At 56.5% G+C, this 21,532-nt stretch overlaps 6 protein-coding genes across 6 annotated transcripts; 3 read left to right on the forward strand and 3 right to left on the reverse strand.

Annotated features, from left to right (window-relative positions):
• Window positions 1-275: 275 nt before the first annotated feature.
• B0I36DRAFT_358850 (SNF2 family N-terminal domain-containing protein) lies at window positions 276-4,267 on the reverse strand (the record flags this gene model as incomplete). Its single annotated transcript, XM_046158032.1, has 4 exons — window positions 276-1,985; window positions 2,036-2,521; window positions 2,571-3,997; window positions 4,126-4,267. The coding sequence occupies 4 exons, from the start codon at window positions 4,265-4,267 to the stop codon at window positions 276-278; spliced, it is 3,765 nt and encodes a 1,254-aa protein (XP_046016223.1).
• Window positions 4,268-6,270: 2,003 nt separating this feature from the next.
• Window positions 6,271-7,104, forward strand: B0I36DRAFT_313332 (uncharacterized protein). The gene has a single exon (XM_046152606.1). The coding sequence runs from the start codon at window positions 6,407-6,409 to the stop codon at window positions 6,863-6,865; it is 459 nt and encodes a 152-aa protein (XP_046016224.1). The 5' UTR covers window positions 6,271-6,406; the 3' UTR covers window positions 6,866-7,104.
• A 515-nt stretch (window positions 7,105-7,619) lies between these two features.
• Window positions 7,620-10,407, forward strand: B0I36DRAFT_61782 (6-phosphofructokinase). Its single transcript, XM_046163101.1, has 3 exons — window positions 7,620-8,503; window positions 8,575-9,042; window positions 9,104-10,407. Exons 1-3 carry the CDS (start codon window positions 7,754-7,756, stop codon window positions 10,280-10,282), a joined length of 2,397 nt encoding a protein of 798 aa, XP_046016225.1. The 5' UTR covers window positions 7,620-7,753; the 3' UTR covers window positions 10,283-10,407.
• A 2,174-nt stretch (window positions 10,408-12,581) lies between these two features.
• B0I36DRAFT_358852 (uncharacterized protein) lies at window positions 12,582-14,296 on the forward strand (the record flags this gene model as incomplete). Its single annotated transcript, XM_046158033.1, has 3 exons — window positions 12,582-12,848; window positions 12,917-13,310; window positions 13,380-14,296. The coding sequence occupies 3 exons, from the start codon at window positions 12,582-12,584 to the stop codon at window positions 14,294-14,296; spliced, it is 1,578 nt and encodes a 525-aa protein (XP_046016226.1).
• Window positions 14,297-15,850: 1,554 nt separating this feature from the next.
• On the reverse strand, window positions 15,851-17,099 carry B0I36DRAFT_345270 (nucleotide-diphospho-sugar transferase; the record flags this gene model as incomplete). The annotated part of the gene is made up of 2 exons (XM_046156341.1): window positions 15,851-15,945; window positions 16,025-17,099. 2 exons carry the CDS (start codon window positions 17,097-17,099, stop codon window positions 15,851-15,853), a joined length of 1,170 nt encoding a protein of 389 aa, XP_046016227.1.
• A 1,518-nt stretch (window positions 17,100-18,617) lies between these two features.
• On the reverse strand, window positions 18,618-19,669 carry B0I36DRAFT_313340 (uncharacterized protein). The gene is made up of 2 exons (XM_046152607.1): window positions 18,879-19,669; window positions 18,618-18,804 (listed from the first exon to the last, which is right to left on the reverse strand). The coding sequence occupies exons 1-2, from the start codon at window positions 19,327-19,329 to the stop codon at window positions 18,791-18,793; spliced, it is 465 nt and encodes a 154-aa protein (XP_046016228.1). The 5' UTR covers window positions 19,330-19,669; the 3' UTR covers window positions 18,618-18,790.
• Window positions 19,670-21,532: the final 1,863 nt, after the last annotated feature.

Here is a 21,532-nt window from a genome sequence, read left to right on the forward strand (position 1 = left end):
GTCTAGCAAATCACCAATCTCCCCATGCATACGAAACTGCGTCGTAACCATGATAATAAGTCTAAACATGACCCGGTAACCCCTCTTAACATATGATATTTACCGTGTCTCATCGAAACTTCCAAAGAGTCCATCGGCCCACACGCGCGGCAGCCTCTCTCAGAAGATGTCTGCGCATAATTCTGCAAATCTAGTGCTCGTGTATCGTGACCAAAAGAAAAGACTACCATGTGGCAAGTGTCTAAAATGTGCCACGTGCTCGCAGATGGGCGAACTCAATTGTTTCGAGAGGTGATGCCGAAAAGGAAGCTGAGATCCTTGGTGGACAGGCGGCCGATGTTCTTAGCGGCCTCCTCACTCAGGGCAGAGTCCACCAGATCCCGCTTCTTGGCTTGAAGGTCTACAATGCGGTCCTCAATCGTTTCCTGCACCAATATGCGGTGTACTTTGACATCTCGCTGTTGGCCAATGCGGTGGGCTCTGTCAACTGCCTGCATCTCAATGTAGGGGTTCCAGAAGGGGTCCATAATGATGACTTGCGAGGCCGCGGTGAGGTTTAGGCCTGCATTTCCGGCCTTCAGCGATACCAGGATGACTTTGACATCCGATCGCTCCATGAACTCGCCCGCTGCTGCGTCGCGCTGCTTGGCCGACATGCTGCCGTCGTACCGACGGTAGCCAATGCCGAGTTCGTGCTTCAGTGGCGTCTCCAGAAGGTCAAGGAGCAGCGTCCACTGTGAGAAAATGATTGTCTTCTCGTCCGACTTCTGGATGTCTGCAATGAGTTCTATGCATTTGGACACCTTGGCAGACGGCTCCCAGATCTCCTTGAGATATCGCATATACCGACGGTGGGCTTCACGGTTCTTCGAGGCCTCTTTACGCAGGCTTCGCAGCATGTGTGGCTGGACAGGATCTTCCTTCTCCTTGCCTTTGCCCTTGTCCTTGCTGTTGTGCTTGCGCTTTCGGTGGGCCTTCTTCTTTGATCCTTTGCTCGCCTTGCGTTTCTTGCGCTCGTTCCGTGCGACCGAGACGGCTACAGCTTCGATATCAGGTTTGGTCTCACTGCCGTCAGTGTCAGAGCTCTTAGCCAGGAAATCCTCATCAACATCGTCGGACACAATGAAGCCTCTGAGATTTCCCTTAGCATCCACTTCATCAGCGTCCTCGTCAGTTTCGTCATCATCAGAGGCTGTGCTCGATCCATCACTGTCATCATCAGTGTTCGTCTCTGAGCCCGAGTCGTCGTCCGAACCGTCGACATCTTTGTCAATGCCACCACCAGCAGTCGACGGCTCAGGCTTGACCGTTTCTGGCATGTGTACCTGCTTGAATATGTCGAGTGTGATGACTTTTTGGAAGTCGACCGGACCTCGGCATTCAGGGCAGGTGGCTTTGGCGTTCTCGTTGCCTGCCTGAATTCCCTGTTCATTCGATCCGTTGGCTAGGCAAACCAGGCATTCCGAGCACGTATCATGACCACAAGGCACAAAGATAGATGGGTTCTGTACCGCATCCATACAGATAGGACATTCGAACTCTTCCGTTTCCCGAATGCGCTTGATTACGTCCGGTGTTAAGCTCTCGGCAAGTCTTTCCATATCAGCTTCCGAGATCTCGGCGTTTCCACCTTGCGAGAAGTCAAGCATGTGTAGCAAGGGGTGACAACATGCTTGCCGCAGACGTGTGAGGAGTGCGAGAATGTTGGTATAGTGCTTGCCGACGGTGCCGTTTTTAAGATATTTGGAGAATTGCACCTGACTGTTCTGCTCGAGGTCCCTGTAGAACTTTTCTTCATCGTCGTTGAACACAACGTGGACTGTTTCTTCGTGCTTCTCTGTCAGCTGGATGATTGGTTTGCCATTCAACTGCGACTTCTTCGTTCGGCGAAGCATGATGGCTTTCAGAGTCGCTTGGAGTCTCGTCATTGCCGAGTTGCGACTTGCGCCAGAGCTGTTGCGTTTCGCACTCAACGAGCCGAATGCCTGCAAATGGTCAGCTTCTTGAACCGGTAAGAGGGATATGAGCCACTCACCACGCGGAACTTCTTGGGATCATCGTAAGGTTTGATCCTCAGGAATTGAATCAGGGAAGACAGTTCGTCTACCGAGTTCATCATGGGAGTGCCTGAGAGACACCAGCGGTATTGTGCTTTGAGCTCACAAGCAGCCTTGGCAGCCCAGGTCTTGCTGTTTTTGATGCACTGCGCCTCGTCCAGTATCACACGATACCACGTGCTGTTGGGTCCGAGCATTGGGCACAATTTGTTCAGGGTGGCATTATCAACCATACGACCAGTCCGTGCCTGCTCTTTGACATACTTGTCTCGCTTCGACATCTCCGAGCCAAGTGTGCCGTAGCTAGTCAAGACAACGTCGAACGTGCGTAAGTCATCATAAACGCATTTCCGACCGTGGGCGAGGAAGACACTGAGCCGGTGTGTCGATTTGAGCTTTTTGGCAATTTCGCGCTCCCATTGACGAATAAGCCCCACGGGGCCAACAATGAGGTTCGTTTTGGCCTGTTTCTTGTTAGCATGCGTATGCTGAATGTGGACACGGCCATCATACCTTGATTGTTCGCTGGCCAGGTGCGGGCTGCGCCTGACGACTGACGATCAACGCGAGTGTGGAAATCGTCTTGCCCAATCCCATGTCATCGGCCAAGATTCCACCGGCCTTCTTGCTGTCTTCCTCCTGGCCCGCCATCCATTTCAACGCAATGCGCTGGTGGGGATAAAGCGGGTATCTAAGCCCGACCGGGTCGTCCTCGCGATCCTCTTGCGGGATGTCCATGTCTGGTCGAATATTTGCGAGAAGTTCCCGGATCTCCTCTTCGTTCTTGCGCGGGTCATCCACTACGTCGTGGATATAATCTCGGATCCGGTCATCGAGTGGGTTACCATATATGTCCAGTCCACTGCTGTAATCAATATTTGCCGTTCGTTCGATAATGTTGGCCAGCGTGCTTCCTCCCCTAGAGTAATCCTGTGGCCTTCCTAGTGCTGACGGCAAATACGGCATGGTTGGCCTAGACAAGTCAAGTGGGTTGGCTGATCCACCAACAAGGGAGCCAGGCCGTGCACCATATGCACCGTATGGGCTAGGATATGCTATTGTGTTGCTGGCATTGTTAAGATGCGGACCAGAGCCGTATACCGTCATAGCAGGTGCGAAAGGCGAAGGTCCATATGTGGCATTGCCAAAACCTGAGTTAACGCCTGCGTAATGTGAAAACCCTGGATTTGGTTGTTGTTGTCGCCGCAGAGCAGCTTCTCGGGCGCTTGCGGCTGCTGCACGATAGCCGCCAGAGATATCAGCCTCATTGTCCGAATCTGTGAGATCAACCACGGTCCGAGAGCTGGGCTGGGGTCTGCTGTACGGTAGGAAACCCTCGTCATCGCTATCGAAAGATCCTGGCATCCTGGATGGCTTGACCTGGTGCGAAGAAGGCGGCGCATGAGTGTGGTTCGGTGGCAGGTGTAATGGATTAGTCCTGGGATGAGTTGGCAACGCCCGCACAGGCGATGGGAATGAAGGTCCGCTGGTTTCTTGGCTCGACGGACTGGACTGTGAGAAGACCGGCTGCCTGATGCGATCGAACGCACTCGGGCCATCGCCTTGGCTGTTTCGTGGGCGTTGCGAGCTACTCGCCTCTGCAGGTACATCTGCTTGCAAGCTCCTGGCGAAGGCTGCATCGCGCTCTTCCTGCTCTCGCCTACGTCGCAGCCGTTCTGCTTCGGCCTTTTGCCGATTGAGAAAATCTCGGCCAGACCCTGTGACCTCGCTAAGATCAATGATTTCGGAGGCATCTTCCAAGTCCGAGTCATTCGGGCTTGGGGTTGTCCGACGAGATTTGGAGGCACTTGCGTGTTGGCTGCTAGAACCATCACCATTGTGCATGCTGAATGTGCGCTTTCTGGACGAATCGCTTGCGGTTGCATTTCCATAGCTGGAAGTCCGTGACGGACCTGAACGTGGCGTCGTGGCCGTGGATGCTAGAGTGGGAAAGCAATCAGTTTGCGTTACTATGGAGAGCGACGTGCTTGACGCCGTGACGGGAACCGTAGGAACTTCTCCAACGTCCCTCACAGTAAACGTCTGTGACAAACCAGCAAGCACTTACCTCGATTGACTGCCTGTGCTCGCAAAGCCATATTAAGCCTTCGCTGGATATCCTGCAGACCCTGCTTGAGCTCGTTGCGCCGCGCCGGCGTGTCGGCCGGTGTGCCCTGCAGAGAGTCGATGAGGATTCTTTGCATGTCCATTTCATCCCTTAGATCGTCCACGGTTTGTGATGTGGGAATACCAGTGGAGGATATAGGGCCCCCCGGGGCCCTAGCGGATGAGGAAGCCATCCTCTTTGAGAGGCGACAGCCGGCGGCCGGAGGCACGCAGCCAAGGCAGCAGTCAGGCGTGGTTGTGCAGCCCGAGACTCGGCTCACATCCGGTGACAGGCAGCTGGGCGGCTGGTCATGGGGAGGAGATGGCAGATGAGAGAAGCCGATGCTCGTAGCCGTGCGTGGGGCAGTGTCGCTGCCTCGGAAATCCAAACCGGAAGGAGCCGGCACTATGGAAGGCTTCTAGTCGCACGGCGCCCTGTGGTGCGACGCAATCACGAGGTCGCGATGTTGTGTTGGTGCTGCGAAAACGAGTGGTTCGTTGGCTGTTGGGCTGTGGACCCTGGAGGGAACCAGTTGAGGTGAGACGGATGAGACAGTGCCGTGGATGGCGAGGGCATGCAGCCGCAGCGTGAATGTCCGCCAGGTCCTGGTTGCCTGGCGAGTTGAGGGCGAGATACTTTCAGTGAGCGGCTGTGGTAGCCGAGACCAGGCGTCGAGGTATCTTGGGCGATGCGCGAAGAAGTGCGTCAAGGCCTCACCAGGCGCAACATGGACGATGTCGTTGCGCTAGATGAGCAGGGGTGGCGATGCGGCTCAAGCAGAGAAGGGCGTCGCGAGAGGTAAGCACTCGCTGAATCATCTCGGTGAACAGAAGGAGCACCCAGGCTGTGGCGTTCGAACGTGGGTGTGTGGCAGAAGGCGCAAATCAAATATGGCACAGGCCAGACTTTTCTCATGACATCGCTCCCAGGCAGCCTCGCTGTAGGCTCAGAAATGATTTCTTCTTTCGTCGCGCCTGGCTTGGGCGCGTCTGGTGCTGGCGGACCTTCCCCAGAGTTCCCTTTCGAGGCTTCCAACTGGGAAGCCACCCAGGTGGGCACAGTGGGGCAAGTTGAGTATGTACAGTAATGATAGTGCAAATAACACCGTGTAGGCACTGTAATGTCTTCCTGGCCCCATGGCAGCACGACGAAATAGGTGGTGTATGAAGACTTGAAGTGATAGGAAACCAATTGCTAGATTTTCCAAATGCCAAAAAACATACTCACCTGTCATTGGTGAGCATCAGGGCTCGAGCAGGCTGGGAGTGATTTTTGTGATTGTTTTGGACATGAAAAATAAAAGGCAATATGATTTCGAGCTTTTCAGGAAACATTTCGAACTCGTAGAAAGCAATCAAAATCTCCTAGCGAATTATGGCTCACATGGTCCAATCGAAATAAATGGGCAGTTACAGCGGCACAAGGCTCTTAGCAGCGCACGTGGTGAGTGGGAAGTGAACCCGCGGAAACACCACAAGAACGGTATAAGTTTGCAAGATGGAGAACCAGGCGACTACCCGGGCTACTTAGCGTACCCATTACAGCCAAGCAAGACCTGTGACATCTCGCATGCAAGCGGTCGCTAGGCCTTCCACCTAACATCAGCCCTTGACCAGCTCTAACTGGACCCATCGCCCCGAGCCAAGCCAGCTCCCGAGTGACATTCAGCTAGGCCTATTCCCTCCATCCCAAGTTCAAGTCAGCCCAGAAGTTTATCTACAGCCAACTGCGCCAGGGCTGCAAGCCCCTCCGTAGCTGCACCCCATTTCAGGATAGCAAGGCTATCACCCCACGGCTAGCTGCCCTGATGATTAGGACGAGTGTTCGGTCGTGGCGCTAGGCTTGTTGCTCAGCGGCTAGGCATTGGTTGACGAAAAAGTCACAATATGTAGCTGTACACCATGACCGGTAGAGGATACCAGCCTTGGCTTGAAACGGTGCCCTGGAGAGGACCAAGGTGGTGAGCTCGGTTGTGTACAGTTCCACTCGTAAAAGGCTTCATGGCGTCGTTCTCGTTTTCAAAGATGAGCAGTACAAGTAGAGGCCTCGTATCATAAAAGCTGCGACGTGTACACAAGATTATCGAGGAGTCTAGCAGACCTCCCTGCCTGCTTCAAGACTTGGCTGGCGTGAACCGTGACGCTGCCCCACACTGCGGCATCGGCCCGGGAGATGGGATTTCCTGATTGTCACAATCCAGGGTCCTGGTCGTTTGGTCCCTGCTATCCTGCCCTGGTCACGCATGCATGCGTCACCAATCGATTTACCATTTGTCGTCAGTTTGTCGATTGTCTTATTAGTGCTTGAGGCAAGAGCAGCCTCAGGACTGGTCTGCCAAGAACTCGCAATGTTGCCTTGGCGGGCAAGTATCGAACGATGCTTGCCGCCGTGTCCGTTCCGATCTAAGCGAACTCGAGAGGAGTGGCTCGGCTCCGACATGGCCATTGTGTATGTTGAGTATCACCACGCAAGTTCTCGGGTCAATTTGAAGTGGGAGTGCTCGGGCATGAGGCGTACGCCTTACACCGTGTCACTAGCGAGATCGGTGATGCCACGGCCGGGGTTCTATGGGGTATCCGTTGTTGAGCGGGATGCCACTGACGAACAGGGGCAAGGGACAAACTCGTGCCGTCGAAGCGACCGTGCCGCCCGGACGTCAAACTCCTGTAGTCGTCTAGAACCATGGCAGAACGAATGCTAGACCGCTCATCAAATGACCAAATGACCTCACCGATCCACCCTGGCCGAGATTTTCAAAGGATGGATCTGCTGAGGAGTGCCGCATTGTGCCAGGATGGACCAGTGCCGGCCGCGGCGGGCGAGTCGTGAGCCGCAACCCCCACATCACAGCGTCGAACAGTTTGGTGGGATGGAGTGAAAAAATTTGGGCCGGCACGTAAGTAGAATGACGCCGGTCCCCAAGACTGGCCTGTCACAAAGACGGCCTGGTGACGGGGCATTTGGACCTAGCGCGTGGGCGCGCGCCTGCAGGAGGAGCTCGAGCTATGACGGCAGCAGCCCCTCCTCGATAATGGGCCGATAAGGCCGCTGCGAACAGGGCCGACTGCGCTTTTGGTGGGGGTTTGCGTCGGCCGAGCACGCTAGGCAAGGGCAGCCCAGACAGCTCAATGGTGAGAAACTCTGAGCTCGCGCGCGTTGCCAGGTGGGCGGGATGCATCAAGCTCTCGGCGGCGGCTTGTCTCTGTGCTGGTCTCACAAATTCCCGTAATTGCCGCAACCAGCCTCAGCTCTTCCTTTGTCTACTTTCAATTCATCCCTCGAAGCGTTCACCTGAGCATCGATACACATTACACCCATAACAAAGCCTCGAAACAGGTCATTCGTCTGCGAGCCTCGACCCCTCCATCGGCATTGACTAGTCGTCTACCACGAAGCTCAACAAAATCCACAACCACCTCGACACTTTTTATACGTGGAAAGCTGGACGAGAACCCTACACCCTAAGAAAAGGAACATCCATAGATAGAACCGAGCCTCTTCAGGCAATTGCTTTACAGGAGCCCGGCTCTGGACGAATTCTGCACAGGTGCACACAACAAAAGCTTTGTCGAGCCAGGACCATCACAGCATGCTACAGCCGCAGATTCCGAACCAAAAGATGGCTGCGGCACCCAAGAAGAAGATTGCCGTCATGACCTCGGGAGGTGACTCCCCCGGCATGAACGGCGTGGTGCGTGCCGTCGTCCGCATGGCCATCCACATGGGCTGTGACGCGTTCTGCATCTACGAGGGTTACGAGGGACTGGTCCGTGGAGGAGACCTGATTAAGAAGATGGAATGGGATGACGTCCGTGGCTACCTGTCAGAAGGCGGCACCCTGATTGGCACCGCCCGCTGCATGGCCTTCTACGAACGCCCCGGCCGTCTGACCGCCGCCAAGAACATGATCCTCAACGGCATCGACGCCCTCATCATCTGCGGCGGTGACGGCTCTCTGACCGGTGCGGACCGGTTCCGTGCCGAGTGGCCTTCGCTGCTGGAGGAGCTTGTCGCGAAAAAGGAGCTCCAGGAGAGCCAGATCGCACCATACAAGCACCTCAACATTGTCGGCCTCGTGGGCTCCATCGACAACGATCTTTCCGGCACCGACGCCACCATTGGAGCTTACTCTGCCCTGGCACGTATCTGCGAGATGGTAGACTACATCGAGGCGACTGCCTCGTCCCACTCACGTGCCTTCGTCATTGAGGTGATGGGCAGGCATTGCGGCTGGCTCGCCCTGATGGCTGGTGTTGCCACCGGGGCGGATTTCATCTTCATCCCAGAGAAGCCTAGGGAAGACAACTGGAGGGAGGAAATGTGCGCGATCATCAAGAAGGTGAGTAACCCTGGCTTGTGAAGAAGACGACGACTCGAAGTCGGCCTGCTAACTGTTGTGTCATGGAATAGCACCGCGGTTGGGGAAAGCGAAAGACAATCGTCATCATTGCCGAGGGTGCCAAGGACCGGCATGGCGGCAAGATCACACCAGACATGATCAAGGACCTGCTCGCCGACAAATCCGGGCTGGCGCTGGACACGCGTATCACAACTCTGGGACATGTCCAGCGAGGTGGAACTGCCGTTGCCTACGACAGAATGCTCGCCACGCTCCAGGGTGTCGAAGCAGTCAAGGCTGTCCTTGAGGCGACGCCCGAGACGGAGACGTGTTTCATCGCTATCACCGAGAACAAGATCGCCCGCAAGCCGCTCATGTCCGCCGTCATTGAGACGAAGGAGGTGGCCACGGCAATTGATGCCCAGGACTTCGCCAAGGCAATGTCTCTGCGTGACACGGAATTCTCGGACCAGTACCAGTCCTACATGATGACGACAGCCATGGGCGCAGGAGACCACATTAGTGTCGAGTCTAGCAAGGTAAGTGGCCGTGCCTAGAAACCACGGCGGCATGCAACTTTCAGACTGACACAGGACACAGAAAATGAAAATCGGTTTCATCAATGTTGGTGCCCCAGCAGGCGGTATGAACGCAGCGGTTCGTGCGGGTGTCGCCTACTGCCGCTCTCGTGGCCACGAGCCCATCGCCATCCACAATGGCTTTGCCGGGTTCGCCCGCCACCATGGCGATTCCCCAGTGGGCTCGGTCAGGCCATTCGAGTGGCTCGAGGTGGACGGCTGGGCCAGCAAGGGCGGTTCGGAAATCGGAACGAACCGTGAGCTGCCAGAGGAGTCCGGCATGGAGCTGATTGCCAGCCTGGTCAAGAAGTACGAGTTTGACGCCCTCTTCCTCGTCGGCGGTTTCGAGGCCTTCCACGCGGTGTCTCAGCTCCGTAAGGCCAGAGCGCAGTACCCGGAGCTGTGCATCCCCATGACTCTGCTCCCGGCCACGATTTCCAATAACGTCCCCGGAACCGAGTACTCGCTCGGCTCGGACACGTGCCTCAACGAGCTGGTCTCGTACTGCGACAAGATCAAGCAGTCTGCTTCCGCAACGCGGCGGCGCGTCTTCGTCATCGAGACGCAAGGCGGCAAGTCGGGCTACATTGCCGTGCTTAGCGGTCTCGGCGTCGGCGCCAGCGCCGTCTACATTCCTGAGGAAGGCGTCAGTCTCGAGATGCTCAACTCGGACGTCCGGCACCTGAAGGACGTCTTCCGGAAGGACCGCGGCCAGTCTCGTGCGGGCCGCCTGCTGCTGGTCAACGAGAAGGCCAGCGCCGTGTACAGTGCCAAGCTGATTGCCGACATTATCCGCGAGGAGGCCCACGACAGGTTCGAGGCTCGCGACAGCATCCCCGGCCACGTGCAGCAGGGAGGCGTCCCTTCGCCGATGGACAGGTGCCGCGCGGTCAGGCTGGCCATCAAGTGCATCCAGCACCTCGAGAAGTACGGCCCGGGCTGCTACAAGGCCGGCGAGAAGATCAAGGAGGACCCCCTCAGCGCGAGCGTCATTGGTATCCAGGGCGCAGCGGTCGCCTTCACCGGCATGCAGCAGCTCGAGGAGACGGAGACGGACTGGAAGAACAGGCGGCCCAAGGGGGCCCACTGGCTCGAGATGAAGGACGTGGTTGACATCCTGGGCGGCCGGCCGCCGTACCCGCAGCCGGAGAAGTCGCTGATGGGCATCATGGCCAAAGACGTCAAGCGTGGTCTTGCTTGAAAGCACACGCAGACAGAAAGGTTGGGAAGAGTGGGTGATTAATGTGTATTTCTCCAGGCGTCTTGGTCCTTTTTAAAGGGGAAAGCTTGGGATTTCTCCAGTACAACGCAGGAATGAAGGTTGGTCGATTGTGCAGCTTCTACCAAGGTACGGTCAGTTTTACAGCCTTGTCTTGTTCAGTCGCCCGACGGGGGGGAAGGTAGTTGAAGATCCCGGGATGTTCGTAGCAGTGTCCTGTGTCCATACACGTTCAGATATCTAGTTCAGAAATGCTCGGAACCTGAAGTTTTGTACTACCCACTTCTTCTGTGCACAGCATGTCTTTCAGTGTATCTGGACCTGGACCTGGAACTGTATGTGCAGAAAGCAAAATGTCAGAGTGGCCGATGCAGAGTGTTTTTTCCCGCCGAGCATGCACGCAACTGTGGAAAATGCCGATCCACGAAAAACCACCCAAACCTGGCCCGCCGGACGATCGACCATTTCCCATTGTTGCGCGAGAGGGAGGATTGAGACGGGGCTAGCCAAGCTAAAAGTAAGCTTTCTTTGTCTCTTCTTCTCCACTCGGAAAAGGTCCCGCGCTTAGGCACACATGCACACAGGCACGCGCGGTTGTCGCCGCCCACCGCCCCAGGGCTAGAGCTAGATGAGCTTTCGTTAGTGATCTGCCTCCTCCGCTGAGCCACGCGCGTGGCGGGGCGAAACTGTGGTAGGGCAGGCGGGTACGACGACGCGGGTGCGCTACGGCCGAGGCTGTGGACAGAATAAACCAGACCAAATGTAGATGCGTGCTGTAATACAAGCACCTGTCCGGTTTATTCTGCCCAGAGCCATCGTCGTACAGGTAGCCCTCAGGCCGAGAGGCGAGCGAGCTCCAGGACAAAAAGGGCGATGTGACCCAGAAAAGCAAGATGCATCGATCGGGCCGGAGCCAGGAAGAAAGGCTTGTGTAGCATGCCGTGCCAGGGGGAGGGCTGGCTGCCAGATGGAGGCAAGATGCTCGCTGACTGCATCTGCTAATGCAAAGTGGTGCATGGGTGTGTTCCAATGGTTGGGCTGGCGCGCATTTGGTGCTGACAGGCAGGGCAGGGCATTATTATTGAGTGGGAACGACACGAGCAGGGCTGACCAATTGCCTGTTGTTGCTTGGGGGGCCCGATCTGGTGGTGCAATCTTTTGGGGAGGTGTAGGGCAGGGGAGTCGCTGCTCAAGTGTGCGTGTCCTCCTTACAGTGGTGTCAGTTGGGTGCCACGAGGAGTTGCACTGAAGCAGATGTGGCCAGCGCACGGAATCAGCTGGAGCGAACGCCTGTGAGCTTGGGGTTCGCAGAAGATTGCACAAAGCGGACGGACGGGGTCGACGGGATGGAGGGAGGTTGAGCCAGCTGCTTGGGTGAGTGAGTGGGCTCGAGCTGGACAGCAGGGGAGGGAGATGAAGCGGGAAGGGATCGGCTGGGCTGGGGTGTAACGGGTGGATGTCGTCGGTGGCGGGCATGCAGAGAGAGGCCACCAGTTGCTGACATTGTCTCGATTGGGAGTTTTGTGCTTTGCGGTGCAGCGGGCTGGAAATTGCAGGCGCCGGCAGCTGGACAGACACGCATTGAACCTGCTCTGCGTTGCAAGGACAGCCGTTGCTGCTTGGCCCGGCTTGGCGGGCTGTGACTGGCGCAGAGGAACGGCAGGCGCAACGGGAAGCGAACGGGGGCCCCCGAATGGCGTCAGCAAGCACGACTCTGCACTCTTGTCCCAGTCTCTGGATAGCAGCTCTAGAGTCCGGGCGGCAGGGGTTGCCCGCCACCAGGGGCCAGCTAATTAACTGCCAGATCTTTTGGGCCAACGAGCACCGACGACTTCTGACTCGCTGCTGGCAGGCAACTCGGTCGGGCCCATCCGAGCTCTTAGGGGCTTGGGGCTTGGACGTGGGGGAGCTGAGGCCTTGGACCAACGCGAAACAGTGGCGGCCCTCGTGGCGGACCCTGGATTACTATTACTGGCGTCTGGAGATGGAGCACACCCGCTCGCTGCCATCAGTCCGCGCGGGTGGGCAGGGGGGACCCCAGTCCAATGGCTGAGATCAGCAACATTGCCCATTCGACCCTCCTGTCACGCCTGGCCAGCGACAAAATGTCTTCTCTAACGGCCGTGCCCGCCTGCACGCGACGATCCTTTGTTCTGTCTCTGTCTCTGTCTCTGTCTGTCTGTCCTTCACCACCACTAATCACCCATCGCCGCACCCCCAAGATACACCAGAGCTCGACCACGGTGATCTGACGGACAGACAAGCCCGACACGCCGTCACCATGGGTGCTTCCTCGCTCTGGTCCCTCGGCCTCTTTGCGGCCACGGCCTCGGCTGGCCACCTTGCCGCCTGGTGGACAAACGACTTTGGCCCGACTCTGATGATGCAGGACGATGCCTCGGCCGGCATCCGCTACAGTCTCTGCAACAGCCACAACACGCCCATCTTCCCAAACGACACCTCCATCACCATGCCCCTCCTCAAGTTTCCCCCAAAGAATGGCACCGCTCTCGCCGGTGGTGGCTGGTGGGACCAGAAGAACGTCGTTGTAGGTCTCTCTATCCAGCAAAAGGCCCATTGGAATCTGACTGACTGACTGGCTGGCTGTCCCAAAAGGCCTCCATCTTCTACTTCAACCAGAAGAACGAGATTGTCAACTCGCTGCTCCAGTGCGATGACAGGACTGGCCATTGGTCAAACACGGGTGACTATGTCATCTCCAGCGGCGCCCCAAAGGCGGCCAACAACTCGGATCTCAGCATGGCCCTTCTCGGCGCCAAGGAGGGCTACCGCGTCCTCTACAACGGCCTCGACGGCGCCGTCCAGCTCCTGAGCTACAACAACGACAACGGCTGGAGGTACGGCGGCGTCGCCTACAATGCCTCGTCCTCGGCCAATGTCATCGCCTCCATCTACCCGCCCGCCGATACAAACATTACCCTCCTTGTACCGCGCGACAGCCAGAACATGGGCCTGGCCAGGTTCTATGGCGACAACACCTGGCACATTGGTAAGTCTTGCACAGAGCTCTGGGCCCTTCCCCCTCCAAGAACTGTGATGTTCTGACCTGTTATCCCAGAGTCGTTTCCCACTCCTCTGAACGCAACCGTCAACAACACCATCATCACCAACTCCACAAACCCAAACAGCATCCACCTCAACGCGACGTTTGTCCCCACCTACTCGCTACCTGCGTGGGACGGCAAGCCAAAATCGATGGGCATGGCCGAGGACAGCAGCTGGACCCGCAGCGTCTTCTACGTCGGCACCGACAAGCAGCTCCATCAGATCGGCAACCTCGACTACAAGTGGCTGGTGTTTGACCGCCCCAGCAACAACGCGTCCTGGCCGCAGTCGGACGACGGCTACCTCGCCGTGGCGAACGACTTCAACTCGGACAGCCTCCGCGTCTACTACATGAGCAACGGCAAGCTGATCGAGGCTAACGGCGACAGCGGCAAGTGGCAGAGCGCCCTCGTGCTGCCCTCGTACAACGCCACGGCTCCGGCCCCCACCAACACGCCGACAAACAACCCTGGCTCCGAGGCCGGCACCGGCGAGAACAGCTCCGAGCTCAGCACCGGCGCCAAGGCGGGCATCGGCGTCGGCGTGACCCTCGCGGTCCTCGCAATCGTCGGCATCGTTGTGGCCGTCATCCTGCTGAAGCGCCGGCAGAAGCGCCAGCAGGAGGCCGACGCCGCTGCCGCGGCTGCCGGGTCGACCGTGGGAGGCAGCACGGCCTACAGCGGCGCTGCCACCGAGCCCAAGTACCAGGATTCCCCCAGCACTGCGTACGGGGTGCCTGGGGAGCTGCACTCGGAGCACACGGGCACGACCGCCGGCGGCAGCGGTGGCGACGGCGGCTACTACTACTACAACAACAACCAGCCGCCGCCGCAGCATCAGCAATACAACTCGAACCAGATGTACGAGCTGCCAGACCAGTCGAGGCGGGCCGAGATGATTGGCGAGGGGCACTACAAGGAGGCTCCGTAGACGACGTTTCTGGTTTCCGGCAGTCTCACACTCACTCCCCCCCAAGGCCGCGGGTGCGCGCAAGGGAAGAAAGAAAAGCGTGTGTATCTCGCGCGCGGGGGGGTTGGGAAATCTCGCAACCAATTTCATACAATTTTAAGAGGAGAATCCTCGAATTTATATTTTAAAACCAAGACAAAAAGGAAAAGAAAACCAATTCACGGGGGGCTGTGTATTCTATACATGACGGCAGATAGCATAGCACTGCGCACACAGCGTTTTCTCAAGCAAACTTGTAAACAAATGTAATTCCCTAACTGGATCTCTTCTTCTTCCCTTATCTTTTCTTTTCATTCTGTTTTCTCCGAGCAACGGCTGCTGCGGTGGTCGAGCAGCTGCAGCAGCAGTATGCGTGTCCCTCTGGTGAGAAAAAGCAGGGTGCCAAAAAAGGAACGCGCCCGGATTAATATCAAGAGTTTTGTTCCAACACAATAAACGAGAATGGCGCCGCGGCACACGCAGCAACCTCCTCTTCCTCCTCCTCCTCCGTTCAAGAAAAAAATATGTAGAACTCCTTCCTCCTGAAGTCGTTAGTACTACTTATTGACAAAGAGAGAGTGCAAGTAAGTCAGGCGAAATTGCAAGAATAAACAACAAGACGGCGTGGTCCTCCCCCCCTCCTTTTCTTAAAGACCCTCCCTCTCACCCCCTTCGAGCTGAGGAAAGTGATCATGTGGCTAGTGCGCCAAAGCAAGCAAGTAACCCAGTGCGTGTGTGCGTGCGCGCGTGTGTACCTTTACAGTTCCATCGTCGCTGTATCGGTTGCTGCTGCTGCTCCGCTCCTTGCCCGACGCAGGGGCGGCGAGTCACAAAAACAGAATAGGAGACTAGACTGGGCGAAGGGCGAATGGTAACAACAGGGGGGGGGGGGGTTGTAATTGTAATTGTAAAACCCAATCGCTGAAACGATTTCACCTGGGAGGTTGATTCTCTTATTTCTAGTCCCGGAAAGGGGTTGCGTCCCTATCCCGGATGAAGCCTAACACTTTTCTAACCCTTGTCTTTTGCTTTTGTCTTTCTCGTTTTTTTCCCTTCGTGTCCCAAAAGTCAAATGACGCCTGGCTCCCTTTTGTCCCCCAAGGCTGAGGGATATTATGCTCATGTTCGAAAATAGAACTTTATCATGCAGGGTCATCATTGAAAAAACATGAGACGCTCGTTGATACCTTCTAGAGGTATGACGCTCTCGTCCGGCAGCAAGCACGCACGCACTGATGACGCTTGCAGCGTGTGGCTGTTCGTGTGTATGCTCACTCCCTGGAGAACACGATGCGAGGCGCCACCAGGGGTTCTCGCCCCTCCAGGGGACCACAGCTTTGGGCGTAATGGAAGCTCCATGGCGCGCGCGCGTGCGGGTGGCGACGCATGTGTACATGCCTCGCGAGCTGGAAAATGCCGTGCCGTGGTTTGAGCCAAAAACGACGACATGCCGGCCGTTTTCTGGGTCAGTCAAGGTCTCTAGAGAAACCCCCAGTTCTGCCAGAATATCATGCTGGTGACTCTTGTTGGACTGGCTTAAGCCTTTTTGCCTCCGTCCTTCTTGCCTGCATCCTTCTCGTCTTCTTCTTTCTTCTCACCGATGTGCCGCTCGCTCTCGGGTTTCCATGTTCCTATTACGCACAAGTTAGTTCTACTCTCGTGGCCACCTCCACTAACCCTGCAGGCTTCTCAAAGAATAAATGGACTTACCCTCAAAGTCGTGCTTAACAAACGCCATCGGATCGTCGTACTCCTTGGCGCCCATCTGCTGCACGCCCGGCGAGAAGCTCGTGATCGGCAGCACCACGACATCGCCGACCTTCTTGGACGTGGTCATCCCCGTGAAGTGCTTGTAGGTGATGTCTCCCTTGGAGCTCGACTTGTCAAAGAACTTGGGGTCGTTGAAGTAATCGAAGATCACGTCTGTCCAGATCGCGGGGCCCGTGAACTCGACGACGCTCTTGTCCTTGGAGATGAACGGGCCGCCTTCCTTTTTGCGCTTCAGGGTCTCCTTGGTGATCCGGGCGATGATGTCCCGCAGCACCGGGTGGCCCGGCTTCGCCTGGATGGTCCACTGGCAGAACTGGATGCGCCGGCTGTACCAGTCTGCCCAGTCCGGCCGGTCGGGGTCGGCCTCGATGCCGACGATGAGGCCGATGCTGGTCTGGGGGACGGTGGGCGGGATCCAGCTCAGCGCGCTCTGTATCGCGTACGTGTCAATGTCCGAGTAGATGCCACCGCGGGCGAACAAGATCAGGTAGCGGAAGAAGTCGGCCTTGAGCACGGGTTGGGGCAGCGCGTGGTACGCCTCGAGGACCTCGGGGACGGATGCGTAGAGCAGCCGCAGGAGGTGCACGGCGACCTGGTCGGTGATGACCTCGTGGATGAAGCCCGGGTGGAGCTCCGTCCAGCTTGCCTCTTGGTCGCGGAAGTCGAACTTGCCGTCGGCCGGGGTCGTCTTCCACGTCTGCCAGATGAAGGCTGGGAACTTGGTCTCGACGTCGTAGGGGTACTGGTAGGCGAGCTTCTCGTAGGTGGTCATCTTGGACATGTCCTGGATGACCTTTTGGACGGTCGGAGTGTCGTGGCCCGTGGCCGGGTTTTTCGAAGAGGTAGAGGAGGAGGAGGAGGCAGCTGTGTCTTTGCCGGCATTGTCCTTATCGGCGTATTGCGGTCTTGTCGGAGGCACGACGCCCTTTGCGGAGGAATGTGACGTGTGGAGGAAGTAGAAGGCTGTGAGGAGAAATGCGGCAAAGATGACCGCGCGCTTAAAGGACGACGACATGGCGCCGAGTCGGCTGGCGAAAGCCCAGCAGTCGGGGTTCGCCTCTGCGTGTTGCGTTGTGGGAGGCGAAGCTATGGATCGCGAAAGGGGGCGCTCGAGCAGCTGCAGCCAAGCAGTGCTGGTGGTTCCGTCGCCGTCGTCGCTATTCGTTGGCAGGAGTGATCCTCGGAGGAAGAAGAAGAGGGTGTGGCCTCAATTGCACGGCATGAAAACAGGCAGGGGCGAGGCTGCCGAGGGAGAAAAGAATGTCGAGAAGAAAAAAAGTTGAGGACACACACAGGCGATCTGGGATTATGAGGTGTTGTGGACATGCAGGCAACGTAACCACACCTGGCAGACTGGGGTGTTGGCCAGATAAAGTTACTGGGCCACCACTTCGGGGGGCACGCGTGGGGAGCTGGCTGGAATGAGCACGACAACAGGGGGCCACTCACTTGACACGCAAGCAGCACACCTCAGCGCTCAGGCAGTGCCCGGGCCATGCTCATGTCCCAGCAGGCTTACGAGAGAGACTGGGATGGATGAGCCTGCCGCTGCATTCGTGTCAATGGCATGCCGTGGTCTCGCGCTAAAGCCGGCCACGCGCAACCATTGTATATGTGTCCGTGCTCGCCGTGTACATATGCGCTGCGTGAAAAAAAAAAAAAAAAAGAAGACGGGAGGACAGAAAGTAGTGCATACAACCACAGGTGGCCCTTGGCAGTGTTTCGAGGACTCTCTAGCCAAGTGCTATGTGTGCCCCGTCCCTAATACACCCAGCTGAGCACTATTATATGGTAGGACGCAAGGCGAACTGGCCCATAGCCAAAGGGGCCGCGTGTCCCGGCTGGACCCGCTGCGGTCCGAGAATCACCAACCGGCCGGCTTCTCGTATCGAGGTGGAAGGGTCTCCGAAACGTATTCCAAGAAGACAAGCCTCTTGGAGTCTTGGTGTGTGGTCTGGCCGCTCACTGTGGCTCTTGCAAGGGATGACGTACCACTGCTGCAGGCAGTAACCACGCATAGTACTGTAGAGTCCAGCAGCTGCACCCGTTCCGAAGGCGATCCTGGCGACATGCAATTTCCTTCATCCAGGAACAGCCAGACTCCCGTATCAATAATCACAGGCCACGTCTTCTCCGAAGCAGATGTGGCCAGAGAGACACGCCAAAAGCTGTGGTCTCGTCCACCTCCCCCAGAGTTTAGGGTTGCAGGTGCCATCCCAAAGCCTACAGATTTTAGTCTGCTAGCCGTTGCAGACAGGAAACGGGTGGCGGCCTAGGCGTTTCAGAGCCTCTCACTGCGGCTGCCGGACCGGAGCCCCCCCTGTTCTGGGCTCTTGGGATGGAGGCTGTGCGCCAAGCCATTGACCGTGGTCTCCAGCGTGGTGGATGGGGTACATCACAGTTACATTGCAGTCGCCGTGACAAGCCACTCTTCACGGAGCAGGTGTCTACCTAAAGGTAGTTTAGGGTATGTATAGCAGGACAATGGGACCACACGAGGCTACCTTGGAATACACCCAGAGACACCGAGATATGTAGAGGCAATGATGTTTTGTATTTCATTTCATCGTGTGTAAAACAGAAACGCTTCGCTCATGAACCCAAAAAATACAAAAGGATATCTTTACAGATTCTCAGAATGGTCCCCGGCATTCTACCCTTGGACAAAAGCGGAACCTTTGCCTGCAATGTCATACAAGAACAGGCTTACAAGCCGTGACCTAAGCAATTACAAGTCAGCACACATTACTTTTTTTCCTTGCCATGTTTGGAGAAAAGGGGATCAAAGACTTACGGCCAAGGTGCTTCCCGCGCTTGGACATCTCCTTTGCGTGGTACTGCTTGACCTTTGCGCGGCGGCTCTCCTCGGCAGCCTCGTGCTCGAGGTTCTTGACGTGGGTGCGGGCGTCGCGGACCTGGAGGCGGGCGGCCTCGAGGGCGCGGTCGGCCTCCTTCTCTGCCCGCTCGGCGTTGATGACGCGGTCACGGGCCTGGCTGATGGAAGGGTCGATGTCGCCATGGCGGGTGCCGAAGCGGTGGAGGACGGAGCCCGATGAGCGGTGGCTGGAGGCGAGGTCGCCCGAGTGGCGGTTCGAGCTGGTCGAGGTGCGGAAGGTCGACGACGAGGTGCGGTGCGAGGAGACAGGAGATACGGAGCGGCGGCGGCTGCCAAAGAGGCCCGAGTGGTGCTTCTCGGGGATGGGCTCCGGAGGGGGAGCTTCCTTGCGGCTACCAAAGAGAGGCATGTTGACTGGTGGGTGGGTAGTTGTATGTGTAAAAATGTGGAGTTATGGATGGAGGTTGAGAATAAAGGAGCCAAGCTTTTTGCTTTGGCACGAGTTTAAGGTTGTTTCTGCTGGAGATGCTTGTTGGAAATGCTGGGTTCAGACGGAATACACGGCATGATGCTTGTCGAGGTTATATATCCAGGACAGCTGTGTATGGCTTACAGCACCATCTGCGACAGAGGGCAACTCCATGCTGTCTGTCTGTGTCTGTGCCACGGCGATGACGGGGTGTTGCCTGCCAAACCGGTTTTCTGAAGCTGTCCAACAACGGCTGCGATCTTCGGTGGTGGTGGTGGTGTTGGTGTTGTTGGTGGTGTGTTGTGCGGCGTGTTGCGACAGACAGGCAGGCAGAGCAAGCAAGTGCTGCAGGGGGGTGCAAGTGGTGCGTGGGATGACGTAGCATGGACGCAGCCCTCGAGACCCTGAAGCCCGTCTCGGCCAATTGCGCGGCGCCGAAGTGACGTGGGATGGGTCCTGCCTGGTGCTGGAAGGGACCCTGGAGAAGCAGGCAGGGTCCTCCACTCCAGCCTTTGCTGGTGTTGGCACGCCGTTCTCATGTCAATGCAGACTTAATTAAGACACGGTCCTTGACGTCGCCAGAATGCTTGGCTGACAAGCTTAACAGGGGTCCCACCGAGGTCATCTCGATGCTTGCTGGCTTCCGTCTGTCTGTCGGCAACATGGAAATCTGAATCGCTGACCTGTCCGCGTCGTCTGCTAAACCAGACTGCTGCCCGCCTGACGATATCACTAACCAGCCTTCTGAGCTGATTTCAGCACAAAACAAAATTCTCTATCTGTCATTGCGAAATGTGCTCAACAGAAAATTAGCCACATGTCCAAAAAGGGGAGGCGCGGAGTGGTTGTCCCCCTCCGCTGCATGCCACTCTCGTCAGCCGCATCCATTGACATCATCAACCACCCACCCTTGCCAGCCTGCGCGGTTACCTCACCGCCGCAATCCCACGCGACCACATCCAAACATCCAGCACAGACCTTCCTCAGACTTGGCACCTCTTACAAAAGTGTGGCGGTGCGAGAATTGAATAAACCCGATTCGCCATGGGCACCTCGGGTCGGAAAGCCTGGTCCGGTAAAAAAACCACAAGTCTCGGTCAGCCAAGTCCATACTGGTGCTCCCGATCTACATACATACAGGAATTGCCTTTGAGATATGTCAATCGAGATCCTGTCGTCTTTAACAAGTCTCAACCCTGGCCAGTATCAAATCCCCACGAGTTCACGAATCCTAGCGTCTGTGCAGCACCGCTTAGGCCAAAAGTGTTGAGACAAGCGTGCTCATGTATCCGCTGCGGTCATGTCGATATTTGACCCGTCCGGGAAATAAAAAAATGAGAGAGAGAGAGAGAGAGAGAGAGCACGCTGGATAGACTTGGCACAGCCGCGGATTCGAGGTCAACGTCCGCCCTATAATCCATGCCTCTGATCCATGACATCCTTGCGAGAGCAGTTGCGGTTTTTGCCCCCTCTCTTCTCATATGAGCGAGTTTGTCCTTTGCCCACAAATCGATCACGTTGGCCTAATGAACATGATCTCGTATGTATCCCGATTACCAACAGACGACCATCATGGAATTCTTTTTTTTGTTATTATTATCCGCTCATAATAAATCCCACCACTCATTCGTGCGCGACGGCACCTATTGTCGACCTGTATTGGTAAAGGCACCATCTCGCGAAAGCCTCGCACACTCGGTTACACATCTGTTCGGTCTGGATTGGATTCCATCTTTTTGGTTTCTTCTGCCTCCCTTTTTCAGCCCCCCTTTCACGGTCATTTTCGCTCGTCTCCTTCTCAGGGCTCTCCTGCAGCGCCTCCCGCCCCGTTTCCCCTTCTTGCTTTCGTTCTTTCTTCCTTCCTTTTTTATTTATTTATTAGAAAAAAGGGCTCCTCGATAGTCTCTACATGCCTCTCGTGCGTTCGATCCGGTCTGTTTGCCCCTCTTCCCTTTAACTTTCTCGAGTTGGAATTTTGGTGGAGTGCTTCATATGTTACTACCAGACTACTCTTGTTCCTCAGTCAGCAAAGGCTAGCCAGCTAGTGTCTCCGTACTCTTTCTCTCTCCACATTATTCACACATCATGAGACTTAATGACTCGCCCTCACCGCTTCATAACCTCGCTTCGCTAATACTGCAAA

Source organism: Microdochium trichocladiopsis (assembly GCF_020744255.1).
Source record: "Microdochium trichocladiopsis strain MPI-CAGE-CH-0230 chromosome Unknown B0I36scaffold_2, whole genome shotgun sequence".
NCBI classification, from domain to species: Eukaryota; Fungi; Ascomycota; class Sordariomycetes; order Xylariales; family Microdochiaceae; genus Microdochium; species Microdochium trichocladiopsis.